Consider the following 15120-nt stretch of genomic DNA (forward strand, 5'->3'; position numbering starts at 1 on the left):
CACTTGACGGCAGCCGAAGAAAAGGTGCTTAGCAACACCAGGTGAGAGAGGTATTCCCTCACTCAGCCCCAGTAAACAAGTTAATCACTATGTTACCAAGTTATCATTATTATTATTATTACTATTATTTAGAAGATGAACCCTATTCATATGGAACAAGCCCACAGGAGCCAGTGACTTGAAATTCAAGCTTCCAAAAAATATGGTGCTAATTAGGAAGTAAGAGAAGGTAGAGGGAAATACAGAAAGATGAGATCTCACTTATTAAAAAGAAAAAATAAATGAATAAATTAGTAAAAATGTGTTAAAATGCAAGGAGAATAGCATTAGGATAGTAATGCACTGAGTCTTCGCTTGAAATTTTGAAGTTCCAATTGCACGACATCCTCAGGGAGACTGTTCCACTGTCCAACAGTGTGAGGAATAAAGGACCCTGGAACTGAGAAGTTTGACAATGAGACACACTTACTGCATATTGGTGCTGCTGTTCAGTGAATCTGGTTGCTCTCAGCAGGAAACGGTGATCAGGGATCAATTAAGAATGTGAAAGATCTCTATTACAATACAACTTATGAAAAATTGGCAAACAAGAGACCATCCGTCAATGGTCCGAGTCATAACTGCTAATATTAAAATATCAATAAGGTAACAGCTAACGCTAAAGAATATCCTATATAAAAGTAGATGGTTTGTATTTCTGTAGGAACAATCACATTTTTCATTAAAACACCATCATATTCACTTCACCAAATTGCAACTGTACATAACATATAATACTGCATTCATATAAACTAAAAAGTACTGTGTTTTTCATATACATCTCAAAAATATGTACTGTATTACAGTAAGGTTCATAACCCTGAAGTACAGTCATACCTCGTGCATTCGTATTTCTGGATTCGCGAATTCACGGATTTGCAAAATTTTCATTGGAATCTAATTAATTTGCATCCAAGATTTTCTCACAGACCTGTGTACAGTACATACACGTTTTCTTTTATTTTATTGAATTTGTACTTTCGTTATATGAATTCTGTGACACATGAAGTTTACCTTGTTTACCTTCCTGACAATGACAAACAAAATGTCAATCATTCAGTTTACAGTCCCGTTTGTTACTTGTTTTACCTTACTGTGAGTGCAAGAGAAAACAGCAGCCAATGAATCAGTATAGGGGTAACATTAGTATACTTTACTGTAAATGCGCTAGTTTGGCAAATACCCAATGGGCGATACTGTACTCTATTTTTACATCAACCATTTATATCTTACTTTAAGGGTAATTTAGCTAACTTTTAAATTAAATTAAAGTGCTTTGGGAGCATGATTTGGGTCATATTTAGAGTTTAAACGGTAGAAATATGCATTTATTACCATTTTTAGTGACTCGTACCAATCATTTGCAATTCCTCCTGATCCACAACAGGTTCTGGAACCTAACCTCGCAAGTGTTCGAGGTATTATTGTACAGTACAGCAAAACATTGTAAGACCAAATTCCAAAAGAACCACAATGCTTACTTTCTCTCCGTAATTCTTGAATATATTCTCGAGCTAGTCTCACTTTCTTTTCTTGTGCCGTTTCCACATCCTCAGCCTCCTTTTCTTCAGCTATGTCATTAACTTTCCCCTTCAAGTATTCCTCCTCCTCGTCACTTGTTATTTCTTCATCAAGACCAGAGTCAAATTTTGACTTCTTTACTGGTAATACTTGTTTATTTTTCAGTCCCCTTTTCTTCCCTTTCTGCAAAGATATGAAAATCAAAAACATTAATCTGTGCTATTGTTTCAAGATAACTTAGGGAATGGTAAATGTAATGTAGCACTAAACCACTTCTGCCTAAGTACTAAACTTCTGCACATTTATAAATTAGTTAAAGAAAAATGGCAAAATTTTAAAAGTATTGTGTATTTTTCCTAACATACTAACCTGAAGTTCTTACATAGAGATTTAGCTTGCAAACACGAGCTGGAACAGCTATTCATACTTATTAATAAAGTAGTAAACTACGTAAAGGCAGGGGTAAGCCCACCCACCTGTCAGTCTACACTCCACTTTGCCTTACAGTCCAGGCACCAAAGTGAAGGGTGGCTGAGGAGGGCTTTTAATGTAAAAAACATCAGGTTTGTACATTAGGGAAAATACGAATTACTTTTAAAATCTGCTATATGTTCCTACACAAATACAAACCTTTTGGTAAACTTTACATAGGAGACTTACCCACTGGTGGGAGGAATCGGGGTACTCTCTGAACTGACTAATAGGTTCATCAAACTGGGGTGTTATCTTCCTGGTTCATTAAGAAGATGAAGGTATCCCACACCTCTAGAATACTGTACATATGGGATGTAGGCCTTTACTCATTCAGGCTGTAAGAACCCATACTGAAGTGTCAAGAGACAATAAAACAGGCAAAAACAATCCATAAGTGCTTTATTGTCTGTCCTCTCTTTCCCTTTCCAAGAGAGGAGGGAAGTTCCATCCCTTCATTGTCACTGAAAAGACTGGTGCTCAGTCAGATAGTTAACCTGCACCCAAATCCATCCAGATTGTATATGGAATGGCACTCTGACTCTCCATATACTGCAAAGGGAGAAAAAGAGAGAGGGAGGAGGACCAGTCACTACCATCCTGTCTCCTGCCAACCAGATACCTAGATGAGGTCCTACCGATCCCAAAGGGAGCTGGGCTCGCTATCCAGCTCATTGAGCAGCCACCTCTGGTCCATGGAAAGCGTGTCCAAGTCCCGTGGGCAACATTTCGTAGGTAAAGCATCCTGCAGATGATCATACCTGGTCACCTCTCCACATGTAACACTGTACCTGAAAGCCAACAGATTCCTATTGAAAGCAATGTAAAGGGTGATGCCCCAACATCAACAGGTCTCATCTGGACTGCAATTCTCCTTCAACACTGAAAGAGACAATGGCAGCGGGTCAGCTTACAGAGCCAGGAGAAGTGTACACAGAAAACTCCTTCCTCAACTCTGTTAGTTTTCCTCAACTGGGAACCCAACCAAGCACTGGTAAGCATTCGGAGAGCGCTTGTGGTACTGGCAGGAAGAGCTGAGACACCTGGGTGCCTCAGCCCTTTCTCTCGCATTGCTCCCGAACTGGGCTGGGGAGAGTACTCTCCAGACCAGATCGGGATACTCAATATTCCACAGAGTCTCGAGCACTCGGAGCTGCTTGTGAACGAGCACCTGAAGCAGCCCCTGTCTTAGAGGTGGAAGTTGGAACCTCTAGGATTGGGAACGGGATCGCAAACCCAGGTCCGCACACCCGTGGTTCCTGAAACACAAAAACCAGGGCTATGTGAATGGGTTTCCTAACCCAAAGGTTGGGAAGAGCCAACGAGAGACCCACTGCCTCCTCGGAAGGAGGCAGTCCCTAGACGTCCAAGGGCATCAAGGGGAAAGAAGCAGCCTTCCTCTCCTTCAGCCGACGGAGGTCTGTCTGGTTCCCAGGTCCCCCTCGAACCTTGGGGGAGGTAGGGAAAAGGCAGCAGAAGATGAAATCGAAGAAAAGTTGAAGAAGACATCGGCTACTTCCACAAGGCGACTTCCTTCACCTTCACTCAAACATCTTCTACAGGATGGTGGACACGAAACATCGTAACCTCCAGGGCAGCTAGGCAAGAACACAACGGAAGCGGCCCAGGACACAACCACCAGGAGAAGCAGCAGGCACGATCAAGATAGCCGATGCAGGAGCTAAGGAAGCAGTTCGGAAAGCAGGAGCTACCGCAACGGCTAGGAATGTCGCTTCCACAGGGCAACTTCCTTCACCTTCACTCCCACATCTTCTACAGGATGGTGAACATCGTAACCTACAGGGCAGCTAGGCAGGAACTCAATGGAAGCGCCCCAGGACACCACCACCAGGAGAAGCAGCAGGCACGATCAGGACAGCCGATGCAGGGGCTACGGAAGCGGTTCGGAAGGCAGGAGCTACAGCAATGGCCAGAAACGTCACCAGCATCGACAGGAAGAGCCACCCAGAGGTTGTCATCGAGTTAACAGAAGCATAACACAGGAAACAGCAAGAGCAGATGGACCACAGATATGCCAGAGGCAGTCAGTGCCATGGCATACATGAAAGCCAGCAATGACAGTGATCGATCCACATCGGCGGGAACAGAATCGGAACGATCCTGACGTGGAACTATGCCATTTCAACCAGGTACTGTGGTCGATCCCGAAGCAACGCTGAATGAACATCGGGACTCCTTCATGCAAGATATCCCCTGAGGTATCCAGCCAACTACTGCTGTGCCTGCAATGCTCACTGTCAACCTCAAAGAAAAAGCAAAGATGATTTGTGGAGGGAGACTCCTCTTGCTACGAGGGGAACTGCCCTACGCAGCGAGAGGAGACCCCTTAGAAGAGGTCGCCCAATGGCCCACACCCCCTTCCCCCCTTCGCGGTCTTCGCCCGACAAGCGAGCAAAGAGGGCAAAGGAGAGAGATCTCTACCAATGGAGAGAAAAGGAAGAACTTACAGGGAGAGAGAAGGAAGTAGGGGAGTTCACCAAGGGCACCATGGAAGCGGAACTTACCGACGACGCCTGCAACCTCCCCCACACAACTCTCTATAGCGCAGGCGGCAAAAACAACACTCAGCACAAGTAGGAAGGAAGTAGTCATGCCCTTGCACATGGAGGGCGGGAGCCCAAGAAAGGAAGCGAACTCTTAAGTCCCAATCAATGTGGGGGAGCGAAGATATTACGTCCCAACTAATAGCGAAGATATTACGTCCCAACTAATATCTCCGAATGTACAGGGGAATGCCTTCAGTATCTAAATAAAGGGCTACTGGAAGAGAAGCATTACCACTCAGTTACGCCCCTCTAAATACGCCCTTGGCCGTCGAACCTGAGACACAGACGCAGGGAAACGACAGTTTATGCAAGGTTATCACAAATCATGGATTTGTATTAATAAATATCAAACACACGTAATATATACACAAAAATACATTAGGATCCTACCGGGATCATAAAGAGCTTAACGACAGTCAGGCAAAGAGATCCGAAACCACGTCTGCAACACATGACAGCCAAACGCAAACTGGAATGTTTACATCCGGGCAGGCGGGTATTCCCGCCTACTTGGCAGTAGTTACTGCCTAGCCACCTTGCTCAAGAGTTTAACGGCCATTTCCAGCTTACGGGTAAGGTTTGTATATCGTGTCCAAACCACTGGAATGTTTACATCCGGGCAAGCGGGTATTCCTGCATACCTGACAGTAGTTACTGCCAAACCACCTTGTTCAAGAGTGTAACGTCCGTGTCCTGCTTCACCGTAAGTAATTCCTAATGTAAAAGACTAATGGTTTGTATAATGTGTCGGAACATCTACTGTAATAGCTATGTAATTACTTGGTAAGTTACTTAAATAAAACACAATACATGTCACTACAGACAAACCCGATACGAAGATCAGCCCGGCGTGATCCAGACAAATCGCAGGGGAAGAGTCCAAGTGATTCCCTATCACCCTGGTCGTCCGACCAAGGAAAGACAGGGTGAACACCCCTGGACCATCAGCAAACCTACCCCAACCTGTAGGTCAGGTAACGAAAGCCAACACTCCCTGCACATGAGGCAGGTAAACCCTTCTCTGGGCAATCCTGAAGGATTGCAGTGAGAAGGGGTGAAGTGATTGCCTGTTACTACAGTCATCCAACCATCAAAAAGCAGGGAGAACACTCCAAATTTGTTGCCGCCCATAAACCAGGATAAAGAAGAGCAAATGAGTTGCACAATGGATCAACACAATACCTTTCTCAGAGAAATCTAGAGAATTTGACTCAAAGCATGCTTGAAAGCTTACAAAGAGACAAGACAAAGAGTACCGCAAATCCAAAGGAATGGCACTTAATGCCAGCCCTGCCCAGGAAATCAATCACCTATTGCGACAGAGACTCCCCACCCTACCCCGAAGGGAAAGGCACACAGAAAACTTAAAAGCCTTCTGATGCACGCAGGCCCCCACAACTCTAAAATCACAGGCGTAATCAGAGTGGAGGTGAGGTTCCAAAGTACGACGTAGATAATGAAGAAGAGAAGAAGAATGCCTCTGACTCATTCCACCACAGTTGAAACTTGCCTCATTTGCTGAGTTGTCGAGAATCACGTTGAAACTTGCCTCATTTGCTGAGTTGTCGAGAATCACAAAGACTAAGCCAAAGAAATCAGAGAAGTAAGGTTACATGGCCTATTTTCAATGAATACACAGGAAAGCCATGCTAGCAGGATTGCCAAAAATAAGGTAAATCTTACTGCCTCAGAACTTCCAAGTGGCTAAATCTACCAGGCCATACCTGAAGGATAAATATGTTATTAAGTGCATCAGAGAATGATACAGCTGTTGTGCAACTACCAGAAGCTGTTACATAACTAATGAAAACAGTATTCATAATGTCAAGGAAAAAAAACAAGACTTATTTGACTGATGGATTTGAAAAACTGAAATGCAAACACACGGCCCACAACCAAAAAAGAAATACTACACTCAAATTGGTAAAATTGAAGACTACTGCCACCAGTCACCAACCAGGATATTTATCCTCCTTTGATTATGCTTTTGTTGATGTCTGTGTCTTTTGTTTATGTTTATATTTACAAAATTTTTAATGCTTACATGTTAGGCTAATCCCCATGGGGATGTACAGTACTAAACACAGCGCCCATTTTGCACATAAACTGGTAGTTACTGAACCAGACGGGCAGAGTAATAGTCTGCTGTTTTACCCTCAAATTTTACTGACATGAGTTTAAACAGCAAAATACAGGCAGTCATGAACGATGTCTACACCTGATGGTGGCCAGAAACAAAGTGGAGTGCAGACCGACAGGTGGGGTTCAGGGGAAGCAGATCCCAAACAGGACAGGTCAGGGCATGACACCTTAGCCTATGTAAGGTTAGGAAGGTACGATCTGGTTAGGTCAGTAGACGGCTCTCTAGGAAAAGTCAGGTTCGTCTTCATCAGCGCAACCTGTGTCTGTCTTTCTCAACTACGCCCTAAGCTTTTAATGCAAACTTAGCCTAAAAGCATTTCAGACACGTACCTTAACGGTATGGTGACTTAACAAGCAGCATTAGCCTAACAGGCTATGCTACACTAGCCTACACAAACCCTACCTTGTACACGAGATCAGGCAGTAATTCTAAGTACTAGCTCCGCACCTGCTTTTACCTTGGAAACTGGTTTTTCTGCACTTTTAGGGCTTCTGATATTGGCGGTGCGTTTGTTTGTTGTCGACCAACTGTTATTTGCCCCTTAACTCTACTCAGCAGTAAAGGGGGACTATGGGAATTCGGGGTTTTGGGTGGGGGAGAACACGGAAATAGAGCAGATATGTTTACGTTGGGGAGGCGCCCTCTGGAGGGGAAAAACAAGAGGGAGCCATTCGCCAACAGGAGGGAGTTAAAAGCATTTCGCTGTATTTAGTACTGGCATCTGGGGGATGGAATGTCCCTTCAACGTGTTTAGTACTGGCCTGGGGGGGGGTACCCATACGCTAACGAGTTATTGCACTTGCCGGACAGGATATGAACCATTTGAAACAGACATAGGAGCGCCTACAGTTTAGGTGGCCAAGGCTGTGGTGTAGGTTCCGACTAGGAAACTGGCGGACGAATACAAACAAGACAAACTTTTCCTGTAGTGCCAGGTCCTGAACTAACCAGACGTAACCAACCTAACCTAACCAGAAAGCGCGGGGTCGCGGAACTACTTACCTTAGCGGAGTTATTGTAGCGTGGGCAGGTGTTACGCAGCCTGGCAACCGAAACTGTAAACTACCCCAGACATATAATACCCATGCTCTGTCTTGTGAAGATCGCGTATGGAAACCCATTGTTAGATGGACTTCAGGAGTTAATTACATTCATGCGACAAAAATTGAAGGTAAATCCATGATAATGCTGCCGGAGTGGGAGCAGACTAGGAGGGGCAGGTGTGACAAATCCCAACCTTTCCTAGCATGCCTGTCCTGACCTGACCAGGCCTTAAAACGTCGGGAGCTGTGCCATGAATATCCTTGTCTCCCTACTCTGCATACTACACGATACCTACGAAAAAATATAAGACCAGCTATAAACAGGTCCCTCCCCGGACCCTAGCCGGCGACCCCATCATCGGGGTAGGCCTACACAACCTCAACAGGCTAGTTCCTGGCTACCTTAGGCCTAACCTAATTCACAGCAAAACATACCTTTTCCTTGACCTCACGACGACGTCCTCTGATGAAGAATGACATTTTAATTATTTGTTTGTCAGAGTGTAAAATTCAACGACATACTACACACAAAATTAACAAGAAACCAAACTGCTACAGTCAAACTTCCAAGTTCAACGTGCGTAACTTCAGTGGAATGGGTTCTTCGTGCCATCAGGTATTGTTCCTACAACGGCACCTCTAACTTCAGTCGTTCAGTACCTTACGCAAGCTAACACCAACACATGTCATATTAACGCAGTGGAAATATATACTGTACACTTTGGAATGGTGACCTTGCACTGCATGATAACTTCTACGAGCATTTTTTTACAGCTTGAACATTCATAAATATTTTTTTTTAGTTATAAAAATACGTTAAGCCAACAGTAAGTGTGCTGCTTTGTTCTAACATTCATAAATATTTTTTAGTTATAAAAATACGTTAAGCCAACAGTAAGTGTGCTGCTTTGTTTAATCTAACCTTATCTGCAAAAATAAAATATAATATGAACATAAAATACGAGCTGATTATAAAATCAGTAAGCAGAACAAAAAAGCATAATTCAGCTCCATTGTAGACATACAGTACATACAAACATATATTTATATATGAATGTTTTTTCGTTCTACTTATATTTTATAATCAGCACATTTTATGTTAAATATACATATGTAAAATCCCTGAAGATACATATGTATAAAACAAAATATGTATGTATTATATATATGTAAATATATATATATATATATATATATATATATATATATATGTGTGTGTGTGTGTGTGTGTGTGTGTGTGTGTGTGTGTGTGTGTGTGTGTGTGTGTGTGTATGATTATAATCACTTTTGTACTTGATTCATTTATCACACATTACCACAGGTGAAAAATAAGAGACGGGGTGTATAAGTTCTGACCGGTTTCGACTTTATTTTCAAGCCATTGATGAAGGACTGATACAGAGTATTAGAAGTCACAAATATATATGCTACATGAACAGTAGGCTACTGACAAACATACAAAACCGTTAGAGACTACATATCCACCCACAGGCCGGTGTCAAGGTAGGAGTGGCCTTCAAAACTCATTTGGCTAAAAATCACCATATACTCTCAGGGGACAATACTGATAAACATACCAACCATAGGAGACAACAGATCCACACCTGACAGGCGTCAGGGAGGCGGAGTTTGGAAAAGTCATAAGCACTGCTGTCCCCTTACTGTGTTTGCAAATATGATACTCTTTTTTTCATACATCTCTACGGCCTACCTTAAAATTTAAACAATTTACAAATTTCTTTTAATATTAAAGGATCAAGTTTATACATCCTTTGGCTGATATTCATATTATGGCTGTAACTTTCTTTTATAAAGCTAGATTCAATGATATTCCTTTCCAGTGTGTTATTAGAATATACAATCCTTTTTGCCCCTTCCCAATTGATAGCATGATTGTTCTCACTAACATGTACAAAAATATCACTATTCCCTGGTGCATATCTCACGCATTGCTTATGCCTCTATTCTTTTTTCCAGTGCTTTACCCGTTTGGCCAATACAAAAGTTGCCACAAGACTTACAAGGAATTTTATATACCCACCCTTTAGTACTGTCAGGGGAGTTCTTGATGAGTACATGTTTCATTGTTTTATTGCTCTTAAATGCGACATTAACACCAAAATTCTTAAGAAAATGGGGGATATCCTTCATATTATTATTTTTATAAGCAGTACAAGCAAATTTTTTGTGTTGTAAGGTTCTTTTAGGCTTTGATACATAGTCTTTTTTGCCGCTTGAAATGCACTGTTTAATACACTGTCAGGATATTTCAATTTCTTGCCTGCGTTCCTAATTTTATCTATTTCCTCATCGATATATTCAGGGCTGCATATACGTAATGCTCTTAAAAACATAGACGAAAACACTGATTTTTTAACATTACTGCTTTGTCCAGAATAGAAATAAACATAGGAAGAAATATTAGTGGGTTTTCTATACACACTATATTTAAATCCATTAGTATATCATTGAATCTAGCTTTATAAAAGAAAGTTACAGCCATAACATGAATATCAGTCAAGGGATGTATAAACTTGATCCTTTAATATCAAAAGAAATTTGTAAATTGTTTAAATTTTAAGGTAGGCCATAGAGATGTATGAAAATAAGATTACCATATTTGTAAACACAGCAGTGCTTATGACTTTTCCAAACCCCGCCTCCCTGACACCTGTCAGGTGTGGATCTGTTGTCGCCTATGGTCAGTATGTGTATCAGTATTGTCCCCTGAGAGTACGAGTATATTGTGATTTTTAGCCAAATGAGTTTTGAAGGCCACTCCTACCTTGACACCGGCCTGTGGGTGGATATGTAGTCTCTAACGGTTGTGTATGTTCGTCAGTACTATTCCTGTAGTATATATATTTGTGACTTCTAATACTCTGTATCAATCCTTCGTCAATGGCTTGAAAATAAAGTCGAAACCGGTCTGAACCTCTTATTTTTTACCTGTGGTAATGTGTGATATATATGTATATACATATACATATAATACATATATATATATATATATATATATATATATATATATATATATATATATATATATATATATATATATATATATTTATACTGTATATATATATACATAAAAATATATAGTATGCTGTCACGCGTGTAAAGGCGTCAAACGCCTCTTCATTTCTGCATTAATCACGCCATGTATATTGCCCGTTATTATTTCATATTTTTTATGTATCTCTCCATACGTATTATTGTCCGGCCTTTCCGCCGATGTATGTAACTACTTTGTACGTTTATTGTAACACAAATTACTCATTTATACGTCATCTAACAAACGCAAATTCTTGTCCAAATGCGTGACATGGGAATCGGCAGGTCGGTCACTTCCTTTCCGTTCGCATTCCTCAATGTATACCCGGTTTCTTAAATGTTAAATCTTTTCATTTCAAAATCGCTTTACACCAAAATCACTTTCAGAAATAAATTTTCTAGACCGGACAAGGAATATGGCAAACAAAAACAACGAAATTTAGATCATCATGAACTAGCAAACTAGCTACCCAATCGTTGGCCTACTACTCAAATTCTTCTGGAGAGCAAGTGTTTTTTCAAGCAATGTAGTATGATGAAATCTTTATTAATCTTACCTCTGACGGGTTAATCCCTAAACCTCTTCTCAAACAGGTGCTCCAGGAAACACGACCACCAGACAAATCGCAAAACAGGAGTTAATGAGGGAATTGTTTTCCCTCCTTCTTGGAAAACGGTCACCTGCATAGCCTACCATCGGAGACTTAATGCCACACCTACATATGCTTTGTATATACAGTATACTCCTGTAACATTTCATCTGTCCATATTTTACCAGTGAACAGGGGCACAGAAGGAAGTGCTCGAAATATATGGTTGCAACGTTCAAACAGTGTTTTATGGGCCTTCTTATATTCATATTACACTGTGGTATTACAGTAAAAGACATTCATTTTGCAGCTCTTTAAGTTATACCTCAGGCAGATTAAGATAGAGTTGCAAAAGTCATCATCAAGGTCTATTTCAACGAAGGCAATATCTGTAAGGTGAAGGCCTATAACCCTTTCAACATTATTAATTTGGTGAATACTAAGAGACAAATTACCATCGAGCAGCACACGTTTGTCCCGGACTTTTTCAGTGGTGAGGACTGAATTACTGTTTATAGTCAGCCAAATATCACCAAAGCTTCTTAAATTATTTTTCATCCCAACAAATATAAAATCAGTTTTACTTTCTTTCAGTTTTAGTTGCTTATATGTTACCCATTCCTTAAGATCGTCATTTCGTTTCTTAGTTGTAACCTCGGTGTCGTTTAAGTAATAATAAAATTCGGTTTCTTCCGCCAATAGCTTGAATTTTAGCCATTGTCTCTTTAGTACATTTTGCCATCCAGTCATATGTATACAAAACAGGAATGGACCTAACACTCTTCCTTGGGGTATTTCTCTATGTTTCCTAAGATAAATGCGATAGCCCAATTTTTAGTGTTTTTTTTTTTTTTTTTTGGTCATGCAGGTAGTCTCTTAAATACCCAAATGCTTCATCAACAGTTCTAATGGACTGTAAATAATTTAGAAGTAGTTCATACACAACAGCACCAAAACTTGCACAAAGATCGAGTAAGACAAAATCCCCCACATTTGCCTTCATCTATCATTCCAGCAGATCATTTACATCAGAGCATACAGCAGTCTTTGTGACAGATAACCGTTTTTTAGCAGGCTGGCTTCCTGTAAATCATTTACCTTCTCCAGGTGAATAGCGAATCGTTCAAGAATCACATATTCTAGCATTTTGGACATGAATCATAAATTCGAAACAAGTCTGTATAAACTTAAGTTGTGATAATAAAATGAACCTTACAAAACTGGCTTCATAACAGCCACTTTCTCAGACATAAGAAACTTAAACTCAGATATACTGGAATTTATAACTTTTGCCGTTATATCAGGAAGGCACGAATATTTTTCCATTCTAATAAATTCAGATTGGTATTGGATCCATTGCACAGTTTTTTGTATTTTTTTAATAATCCTAAAAAATCTTCACTATTTACGGTATTAAATCTCGATAATTTTACTTCAGGTTCGGCGCTAATCTAATTCGATGTTGTTTCCCCTAACATTAGAAGTTAAGCAGTCGAGATACCCATACAATCTAGTCATGCCCTTTGCCGATTCTTGGATTTTTATTTTGCTTTTTGTCCTCATAATCTGTTTTCCTCTTCCTTATTAAGTAATTGTAATGATGCTTTATTTTTCTATATTATCCCTACGCAGTTTCAGTCTTTAACATTCGCCATTACTTCTGTTTACGCCTTTTTTTATTCAGTTCCAAACTCTCAAAACTGAATCAAGTCCAGTATTCTTTCCTTAAATAGTATACATTTTTCACCACAGAGCACATACTGCCATATCCACTTTTCGTTACTCGACCATAAACATAAGACAGTCTGTTATTAATCAACCAAAGTTACCTAGACCACAAGGAACAGGCTTTAGAAAAGGCAAACTAGCCATATCTAAGGCTAACTGCAACTACTAGAACATAATATTGAACATTATAAACATATATTAAAATAAGATGTATTAATTGTATTGTCTAAGTGTAAATAAGTGCCATTTGTGAAAAAAAGGAAAGATGTCTGGTTAAGTCAGAGACGATAGTGCCCACCTAGCGGCATTGGCAACATTTGGAGCCATTATTTGTGGCAAGACGTCAAAAGATATAGGCTATAATAAAAAGAATTGTCTGGGTGACAGCACCTTCAACATATTACCTTCTTAATTTGCAGCCAAAGCTGGGTATCTTTCTTTACCCATGAAGAACTGGTGAGAAAGGGTTTTTAATACCTCCCCCCCCACCAATTAAAAGATTTACAAATCAAATAAACACAGCGATAATATGATCAACTTCACATACAGCATTACTTTAAACAATAAAAACTGGGAAAGAGATTTTCCTTTAATGACTTGATTTGCAGTTTTAAAAACTGGAAAGACATATGTTCAGAGTCTGGGTTAAGACTAACTTCATTCTGGTTGTTGTTGTCTATGATTAAGCTGGCGTTATGCCAGCGCGGGTTCTTGCTTACTGAACAGCCCGCAAGACTTTATTCTCCAAGACTGACCAATTTTGTTTTGACATGCAGATGGAAACGTAGTGACAAGTGGCTGACAGGTCATGTGGACTGAAGGTGAGGGCGTGACGTATGTCACATGACCTCGAGGTCGCACTGTGACTGGCTGCCAAACCTGACGGCTAACCCTGGATTCGACAGTGAAGTGTCAGTGCTCTACAATATCTACAGATTTCTAGTAACAGCATCGAGAAAAAATGGTGTGCGGAATAATATATATATATATATATATATATATATATATATATATATATATATATATATATATATATATATATATATATATATATATATGTATATATGTGTGTGTGAAATGGACTGTGTAACGTGTATTACTTGACTAATTGCATGTAAGTGCCGCCCTTGAAGAAAGAATGACACTTGTTCACAGCGAAAACTATTCAGCTAATGTGACAACAAGAGCATCATTTAGAGTAACTACTGGCTGCACGTTACCCCAATGTGCCGGCAAAAGTATCGTTTGTGTAAAAGTACCTCGACAGGTCCTTCCTCTCTACCGTGTTTCAGCAAACGGGAATGTCCCCATTACTTTCTTCATGTAATTGTTGCGTGTGTGTGGGTGTGTGCGTGTTTTTTTTTTTTTTTTTTTGTGAGCCTTCCTTCACCTATTTTATTCAATTCTAAAATAACGGCTAAAAGTTTCTTCTGCTCCGTACATCCTACGTGATGCCTTTTCCTGTTATTTATAAATAACCAAAATTTGCTCTAGCCTTTTGCAAAGCAATCGACGGGTACAGATTCCTCACTGTCTCCGCTATTTTATGCTGAGGTCCTTCCTACCATTTTAGTAAGTAACAAGCGTTGGTACTACGGAGGCACATCATCATGATCATTAGTGGTTGCTTACTCTGCCCTGACAGCGTTTCCTTCTTATGATAATATATATATATATATATATACACACATATACACAGCATATATATACTGTATATATACACGTGCACACACACATATATATAAATAGTTATATTTAATATATATATATATATATATATATATATATATATATATATATGTGTGTGTGTGTGTGTGTGTATATATATATACATACTGTACATACGTTACTTTTATTACGTGCCTTGTTCCTCTTTGCTTGGATTTTGGGTTCCTACCCCTTCAAGTTTCAGTATTCACCTCCCTAGAATTCTCTGCATTTAAATATACGCTGCATTTGCCTAC

General features: G+C 40.1%; 1 protein-coding gene across 1 annotated transcript in view; it reads right to left on the reverse strand.

Moving 5' to 3' along the window:
• The window catches only part of LOC136853930 (U3 small nucleolar RNA-interacting protein 2-like), an 80197-nt gene extending 71562 nt beyond the window's left edge, over positions 1 to 8635 (reverse strand). Inside the window, exons 1-2 of the mRNA XM_067129830.1 lie at positions 8220 to 8635; positions 1521 to 1743 (exon numbers count right to left, since the gene is read on the reverse strand). Coding sequence (XP_066985931.1) covers positions 1521 to 1743; positions 8220 to 8264 — 268 coding nt within the window. The 5' untranslated portion in view covers positions 8265 to 8635. The remainder of the gene's footprint in view (positions 1 to 1520; positions 1744 to 8219) is intronic.
• Positions 8636 to 15120: the final 6485 nt, after the last annotated feature.

This window comes from Macrobrachium rosenbergii, chromosome 3 (genome assembly GCF_040412425.1).
Source record: "Macrobrachium rosenbergii isolate ZJJX-2024 chromosome 3, ASM4041242v1, whole genome shotgun sequence".
NCBI lineage: Eukaryota > Metazoa > Arthropoda > Malacostraca > Decapoda > Palaemonidae > Macrobrachium > Macrobrachium rosenbergii.